The sequence below is a fragment of the Alligator sinensis genome, unplaced genomic scaffold (genome assembly GCF_000455745.1).
Source record: "Alligator sinensis unplaced genomic scaffold, ASM45574v1 scaffold677_1, whole genome shotgun sequence".
Classification (NCBI taxonomy): Eukaryota; Metazoa; Chordata; order Crocodylia; family Alligatoridae; genus Alligator; species Alligator sinensis.
Genome location: NW_005842276.1, coordinates 1,585,168 through 1,594,076, shown reverse-complemented (window position 1 = coordinate 1,594,076; position 8,909 = coordinate 1,585,168). Strand labels below are relative to the sequence as shown.

General features: G+C 41.0%; 1 protein-coding gene across 1 annotated transcript in view; it reads left to right on the top strand.

Annotated features, from left to right (window-relative positions):
• The window catches only part of ESCO1 (establishment of sister chromatid cohesion N-acetyltransferase 1), a 50,028-nt gene that overhangs the window by 4,348 nt on the left and 36,771 nt on the right, over positions 1–8,909 (top strand). The window contains exons 4-5 of the mRNA XM_006027933.3: positions 2,216–2,282; positions 6,813–6,924. Coding sequence (XP_006027995.1) covers positions 2,216–2,282; positions 6,813–6,924 — 179 coding nt within the window. The remainder of the gene's footprint in view (positions 1–2,215; positions 2,283–6,812; positions 6,925–8,909) is intronic.

The window sequence follows — 8,909 nt, the reverse complement described above, 5'->3', positions numbered from 1 at the left end:
CCCCCCCCCATGTCCCTTCTCTACCCACTCCCCTTCCACCACAACAGACTTACCAGTTGGACACAACTCTCCACACTGCTGAACTCCGTATCGGAAATTGGATCAGGATCAGCTAATATGCTTCCTTAAAAATCAGCTATTGGTATTGTGCCCCAAAATCTCTGTCAGTGCAGCTCTATTAATTCTGTTTCATTCTGTCATAGTAATCTGTTAAAATAGTATAATTAGAGGCTATATAAATTGGTTGTGACTAGTATTAATCAGATGCTGCTTCAATTTACCAATATTATTCATATTTCATGGTGTTCTACTATCTTGATTTACTTCATCTTTTGTTTTTGTTTTACCTTCTTTCTTATCTTCACTGCAGACTTTCCAATAACCAGTCATCAGACATTTAGCATTCTGCTAGTACCCACCTGTCAGTTTCTTTCTCTCTTCTGAATGTTTACACTTGCAGCTTGTAATTTTAATTACTAAACAGGAGACTTAAAACTGAGCATTGTCCCACCTTTTTGTGTAAAGTTTGGCTTCCTTCTAGGTACTAGCAAAGGGAAAGTTGCTGAGATTCCTTAAGAAGCTCATGTCTTTCATGTAAGCTTCTGCCTGCTAGATATCTGAAACTTAAAGCCACTCACCGTCTGTGGCTGCTGAAAGAGAAGAGCAGCACCCTCGCTCTCTCTCTCTGTTCTTTCTTTCCTTGTACTCCCTGTAGCTCCTACGGTGAGAGTTCTTTGCCATGTCTTATCTTCCCTGATCTTCTGCTGATGTGTTGTAGATGGGGAGAGTGTCAGCTTGTCCACTCTGCCTTCATCTTTCTGTATGACATTAGGAAAGTAGCATAAGGATCTTTCTCCCTCCATAGCTTTCCTAGGTTAGTGTGGAATGAAAGTGACCTGATGATTTGCTTGTACCCATGAAGATCTGCAAAATGCCAAATGGCAGCTCAAGCTTCTGGTCAGTTTTCACAGAGCTGCTGAGCTGTCTTTCACCCTTCAGTAGATGGCATTATGTTGCTTTAAACCTTGGTTTGCTCTTGGAATGCCTTTTTCACAATTATTAAAGTTAAAGCATCTGAATTTTTATATTTATATTTATATTGGCTGATAACACATTCTTAGGAAAGTTTCCTATTCACTGTGATCAGTGATTTTTTTTTTTTTCTGGCTTTGGGTATGGAATTGTGTAATTATTTTCTGAACAATCCATCTGAGGAGAAATCTTGTTTGAATTAATACACAAAACTCATGCATCTTTTCTTCTCAATTCCTTCCTTCCTTCCTTCCTCCTTCCCTTATTTTTTGCTCTCTTTTTTTTTTTTGGATCCCTTGGATCTTCTTTAATGAGTGTGCATCTCTTCTCCTTCCACCGTTTTCATTTACTTTTTATCCATCCTTTCTACACCATTATTTGAGTAACTTGAGAGTTCTTCCTTTATTTATTCTCTTGTTTCAGCAAATTCTCACGAATTCATTTCCTGTCTAAGGGGAGGGTGTGTACATTTCACTTCACAGCTGCTCTTTCATTTGTCCAAATTTGTTTATAATGACATGAGAATTTTCCTGTAGCCTCATTGGCTCAAGAGACAAAGAACCAAACTCCATCACATGCCAATGGTAGAGCAGTGACATATCTCTTTGCTCTTATTTGTATGCTATCCTTTTTCCTTCTGTTTTGCTATGAGTGTGCCTGATATTCCACCATCAGTGCTTAATTACATGGGTTACACTTTTTAGTAGAATGTCTGCAAATCTTTTCACTGCAGTATTGTTGGGAGGACAGGAGAAAGAATTGTTCTTCTCTACTGTCTTTCTCCGTTCTTTTTCTCCCCCTCTCTTCCTCCTGCCACTATTTCCTGTACCCAGAGCAAGTGAGGATCATGTTTGTGGCTCTCCTGCTATACATAGTAGGCCATTGATTTCAACACAAGCAGATTAAGATTCCATTTCATTGCTGCTTCTCTTTGACTGCTGGAGAAGTGCTGTGTGTAGTAGTAGTGGAAATATGCAGTTTTCCTGTAATGGAAATTGGAAAGAAATAGTGTGGAGTAATATCAGAATCCTGTACTAAACTTGTTTATTTTAATACAAATAAAATAGTGTTATCTTGAATTGTCTTGGCGTAGTGAGGTTAACACATTTCAATATTTATCTATATTTGCTTTGGTATTAAAAGAAATTTTATAATGAAATGAAAAATCCTTGATTGACTGCAGGTTTGGCTCCCAAGCAGTTGGTGCGTGCTTTATTCACAAATCAAACATCTGAGACTAATGAGAACAGGTACGGTACCTTTTTATTTCTCAGGGACAGTAGTTCTTACTAAACAAAGTTGTAATAAAGTTGCCTTTAAGACTAAATATTTTTGTCTGTTTTCCCTTGGTCCTCTTAAACATCTTTCTGAAATCAGTATATTGCCCTTTTCATAAGGGAGAATGTAATCCAGTTTGAAAACAGTTGTTGATAATGGAAGAAAACATGTTTGTCAAAGCAGAAGTTAATTCTTAACAGATAAGATGCCTTCAGCTTAATTTAGCATCAGCTAAATGAAGACTCATTTAGTTTAGTTTAATAATTGAAAGTAGTAGTTGGTACAAATTTTTTGGAATGAAAATTAATTTTGGAAGTTGATAATGACCTATTGACCCAGCCACATTGGCTTTAGCATGATACCAATGACCTGAGAAGATCAGAAACTGAGGCTGCCTTTTATGTTAACTGCACTTCTGTATTGTGAATTTCAAAGTGGTTGTACCAGTTCTAGCTGATTTATCATGCTCTTCTTATTAAGCAGGTAACACATTGCAGTCAGTTGACCCTCCCTGTTTTTAAAAGTCTGGGTTAGCAGAATGCTGACATAATAACCAGTGATCCAAGTGTCATTAGACATGTTCACAACCAAAACCAAATAATAAGCAATACTTCACTTCCAAATCATATAAACGCATTGAGTGCTCAAGTGTTATAGATGTTAACTTTGAGGGAAGAGTTCTTGCTTCAAAAATAACGCTACATTCAAAGTAGCTATGAAAAGAAGAAAAGAGAAGTTTGGAAATTTGTGGCAGGTGTAGGGATTTCCAACTGAATAATTTTAACTTGCAAAAATAAATTCCTAACATTTAACCTTAAAATTAATTTTAAAAAGAAATGTTTTTGTTTGGTTTAACATTTAAAAAAAATATTTCCTTTTAAATTACAAATGTATAATCCTGTCCTTAATTTCACTTTGCTGTTATTTAAATTATTTGTCCTTATCTTTTTTTACCAAATGTTCTAGATGTTGTACCTGTTTTACGTTATAGTGAAGTAATTTGTGTTGAGTTTACAGAGAAATCAATACATTGCACATTGGAGTAATATAACTCTACCCTATGTCCAGTAAAAAAAAAGATAACAGAAACAAAAATCAAGCCCTTGAAATACGTTCATTATTGAAAATATGTCAAAGGAAATTAGTAATCAAGTGAAAAGGCATGTATGTTACTGTCTTGTCTGGCAAGAAAAGTACTCTTTTAAAATAACCTTCTCAGCAAAAAATCATCTACTACAGTGACCACAACATGTCAAACTTCTGTTAAAAGACATTGTATTGCTCTTGCCCTGACCCTCACTTGTCAAATAATTAGCGTTAGTAATTGTCCTATGGATGTTTCTCCCTATGATTTTCAGGGATCCCCATGAACCTTTATGCTAAATCTAGAGAAGTACTAGCCTGTGGCAGTCCTCTTTAAGATGTCTTCCACTTCTCCTTTTTATTGTCCAAGTGCTGCCACCATGAGGCAAGAGCATTTTTCTGAGGCTTCCTTCATTTGGGAAGAGTGGAGTCATATTAATTCCCGGGGGGCGGGGGCAGGGGTGGGTTTTGAACAGAATACCTAGCTAGGAGGGAGGAAACTGCTGATTTGGGCAAAAGGCAATCTCTACTAGATACCAGTGTGAGGAAGTCCTGGGAAGTATTAATTTTTTCTCCACTTTCCCACACCTCCCTCTAGTAACACACCTGAAAAGAAAATGGGAGCAAGAAGAAATGTGGCCATTAGGGCTGTGTGAAACTTTGGTAGCTGATTCAATTCGGAGGAGATTCAGCCCGATTTGGGGACCAAATCTCTGAATCCGAATTGAATCAGGAGATTAATTAAAAGGTCCGAATCGATTTGAAGCATCCAAATCGATTTGGAAAAGCTTTGGAAAAGGTTCGGCCGATTTGGAGATTCGTTCATAGACTAAACAGGCAGCTGACAGCTGCCTCCAGCTGGTAAGTCTGTTAGGGTTGGGGGAGGGAGGGATTGGGGCTAGGGCTGGGACAAGCTGCCCCGCCACTGCCCTGAATGCAGTGCAGGACTGTGGGGATCACCCCCCTCCCCTCCTTGTGGTACCCACATAGCTGCCCCATGGTGTGGGTATGCTGTGGCTCGGCAGTGTGCTGTGCGCTCTCTGGGAACTGGGATGGCCGGAACCCAGCAGTGCTCAGCCCCAGCTCCCAGATGGCACACAACACCTTGCCAAGCTGCGCTGCACCCACACCATGGGGCAACTCCCGCGTGGGTGCCAGGCAGGGGGAGCGATTCCCAGTGCGCTCTGCCATGAGCACCCAGAGGCCCCAATCACTGCTGCTGCAAGGCTTTTTTTTTTTTTTTTTTTTTAGTGCTGGGACTAGGCTGAGGCCAGGGCAGTCATGGAGGCTTCTCCACAGCTCCACCCCCACCCGGGGAGAGGCAGGCACAGCCAGAGGAGCTGTGAGAGAACCTGCACCCACCCAGCTGCGCCTGCCTCTCCCTGGCTAATATGAATCACCAAATCTCTCCGAATCAGCCGATTCAGCTGAATCGGTTCAGAACAGTGATCTGAATCTCCGAATTGAATCACTGTTGTCCAAATCGGCTAAATCCGAATTAAATATTTCCCTATTCTCACAGGCCTAGTGGCCATCAGAAAGCTAATCTACTTCTGAGGCAAGCAGGTCTAGTGCATCTTCTCTGCTCCATGCAGTAGGGAAATCCCATTAAGAGCTTTGAAGCTGAGCGTGGCATATGTCTGCATAACCTTTGCAGACCCATTGAGACATCTGGGGAAGAGTTTTCAGTTCTTACACTTGAGGTGGTGTGCTAATTAGACAGACAGCTGTTCTTCTAGTGATATTGCGCAGTTATTGAACATGACAATAAGTAGTTTTCAAAGTGGAAATTTTGTGAAATTACATAAAAGTGTTCTGAGCACACACCAACTGCTGCAGCTTCCTTAGCCTGACGAAGGGTTTTTGAACCCGAAAGCTTGCTTAATAACTATTCTCCAACCATTTGGGTTGGTCTAATAAAAGATATCAAATTCACCCAAGGAACCTTGTCTGCCTTCTAATAATATTCTGGTTCATGTGTGTAGCAGGGCACTTTTAAGACATCAAGCAGTCTGAGAGACTGCTTGCAGGTGGCAGAGAGGAGCTAATGAGGAACTTGCCTGACCAGAAGAGGGCTCAGACTGGTGTTATATAAACTCGGAGCCTGCACCTGTCAGGTAGTCTTTCCCCAACAACCAAAAAGTAAGGAGCTCCCTGCTCCAGGGCTCCTGAATGGATTGGATATAGTTGGACAAACCTGCGGGTCTGGGAGATGAGGCAAGTCCCCTGGGCTAAGAAAGACTGGGTTTACAGGCGAGTGGATTTTGTTTATGTTAAACCCCTGGAGGAGAGAGGTGTCTGCCAGAGGGTAGTGATGTTTCTTGTTTATTTGAGTTATCCTGGTTGTTTAGCCTTGAGCCCTGCAGGGGCAAGCTCAAGGCCTATTTAGAGGACGAATAACCCAGGAGCCTCAGACTGAGATTGGGCCCCAGTGAGGAGCCCAGGAGCCAAGAAAAAGGCTGAGACCAAAACCTAAAGGTCCAAGAGCCCAGGAAATGGTGGAGTTAAGCCAGAGAGTACATGAGCCCAGAGCGGTCCAAGCCGGAGTAGAGGGTCCAACAGCCCAGAGGAGGGGCTGCATGCAGGACTGAGGGACAGTGCTAAGAAAGACTGAGTAAGAGACCAGGGGGCCCAAGTGTATGAACTGTGACATCAATGAGAGAGAACATCTGTGAGGCTTGGGGCATGGTGTAGGAGAGGTGAAGGGGCCAAACAAATTGCCCTTAAGGCTCTTGGTGCCCTACAGGGGCCTACTCAGGCTGATTGGGACTTACCAAGCTTGAGGGCTGGTTTGAGGCCAGTGGGGTCTCAGGAGAGTGGCAACTTATTGGGATTAGAGCTCACTCTAAGGACTATTGGCAGCCTCCCTGAATCAACCTATAATATTTAAGAACAAGGAGTGGCAGGCAAGTCATGCAGGGAGAGTGGCGCTAGAGTTTGAACCAGGCAGAAGCGACGGGGTTTCTAGGGAGCGTCATGGCTGCCCTGGTGGCAGTGAGCCTGTCACAATGTGGTGTTGAATGTAAATACTAGCATAATTTAAAAATGATATTGCTACTTCACTAAAATGAAGAATTTTAGGAATTGGCAAATGAAAGAATCATGATCTCAAGGTCTTAAAATATGTAAGCTTCAATGTAAAGGATAGCACATCATCATTTTATATATAGCTGCAAACAAATGGTGTGCTTTTTAATTCATCCTTTTAAACTTGTCCTCCTATGTTTCAGTTTAATTACAAGATAAAATGCGTACTGTCATGTTTAGGAGCTTAAATCAATTGATTTGAATTGGATTTGCATTTGTTGACCTTTTAAAGTACATTTTTGAAAATGCCTGCCAAATATGGCTGTATTGAAGTATGTAAGTTGGAGAGAATTAGGCAGCCTTTTTGATATGAAGTTTGTTTATATTTAAAGGGTCCCTTTGCCAAATCATACATTAACACCAAGGTGCAGTAGTGTACTATCAGAAGAGCATATTCAGAAATTAAAAGAAGCAGGAAAAGATGATGATAAGCAGCTGATAATTGTAAGTACATTCTTTTTATATAACTGTTTATCCAGTTCTCTGAAATTGTAATGATTACAATGAAATATTTTTAATTTAGCTATGCTTAAATTGTATGAACCTGCCTTAAACATAGCTGACAATCAGTGTTCCTTCTCTAGTCTTGCAGTCACTATTACGCTTTTATTGAATTATTGTCATTTAAAATTGGCAGGAAAAGTGATGATTGATTAAAATAGAACTGTTTTTAAATCAAGATTGTAAAAAATTGGCAATTTAAGTAAGCTGCTGTATTTGTTTATTCAAATACAAAGATTTTTACTATAAAGAATAGAAAAGAAATAGACTGTCAAATTATCTTTACTTTATTAGCAAATCCTCAGTTTTATTCCATTAATAGAACTGCTGGTGGGGGGAAGCAAATGTATCTGGCAGATTTCACATAAAAAGTTGAATGTAAAAAGCATATGCTTATTGAAGTGAGAACATTTTTTTCCGGGACACTATCTAAAACCAAAGATGATGAAATTTTCCCCCTACATCCTGATGCTTTTTAATCATATCAGCTGAGCTTCAACAATAGCAAATACTGTGAGGGAAATAAAAAGAAATAATTAAAAATGATTGGTAAACTAGTAAGTATGGCTATTTCCACTAAAGTAGTAGTATATTGAGAACTATTAAACAAAGTTTCAAAATGGCACAAATTGGGGCAGAGGGCACACTAATTGTCTTAGAGAGAAGGAACACAAAATGCCACAGCAGAACCAACACAGACATTATCAGATATTCACACTTCAGTATTACAAAAGGAGAGTACCTAAGAAATAAAATCATAGGAAAGTCTTTAATCTTCCAAAAACATACTAGGAATACAAGTCAGAAGTTTTGCTCTTTATTGCAGCAGGGACCTTGGTTCCATATGCATGGCATTACAAACTAATAGATACTTTGCTCATTGCCACTCAGGTTCATAAATTTAAGGATATTAAATTGTTGTGGGATACAGTTAATTAATTTGCAGTAGTCTCAGTCATTATGTGTATACCTCATTTGAGGCATGTGTTCAACCACATATCTAACGTTAAATGTAAATAGTCCTTTCACTTCAGTGGGGCTGAATAGGAGTCTTTAAAAACCCAGTTTCTGATGGTACAATAGTAGATTTTGATCTTCAGTAACATAAGCTCTTTTTCAGGAAAAACAAAATCCAAGACGTAAGAGGGGGAAAATAAATAGTTCAGTACTCTTATAAATTAGTACTTTCTGAAGCTCACTGATTATCAATATGTTTCTTATTCTCTTCAGCTTAAAAGAAAAAGGAATGTACATAACTTCTCCCTTTTTTCTGATATTTAACAGTAAAAGTCTGAGTTGCATAACATCAAGTTAAGCTAAGGAAATACAGGAAAGACAAGTTACCCTAAGGAAAGGACTTAACTTGAGGAATCATAGGGCACGAGTACGCACGTGCCTCTTGCCCCACCTCAAACCCCTTTGAGGCGGGGCAACAAGCACGTGCGGGAACAAAAAAATGTTCCCCTTCTGCAAACTTGCAGTGCGGGGAGAAAATTAGACGCCTGGATATCCAGGGGTCTAAAAAAGGTGAAGTTTAAATAAGCGGCGCAGGGCACGGTCCCCAACCGTGCCCTGAGGCAACCAGAGGCTGGGTCCTGAGACCTGGCTGCCAGAGTATCTCTATGGTTACCCCTCACCCTGGTGCTGAAACACGGGGCCGGCAAGGCCGCTTGTTTCAGCACCAGGGCTCCGGCGTTGGTCAGTAAGGGGTTGGGGGGCTGGAGGAGGGGGGAAGAGACTGTGGGGGGGACACCCAGCAGCCTCCCTGCGCCAGCCCCCAGAGCCCTGCTGTGGCTGGCTGCTCCCCCTGCCAGACACCCCCTGAACTCCCTGACCCCTACCCTGTCCGGCCCCATCTCCCCAAACACCTCCATCCCTACCCCCCCTACCCCATACTTCAAAAAAAAAACTCGGCACTTACTGGCAGC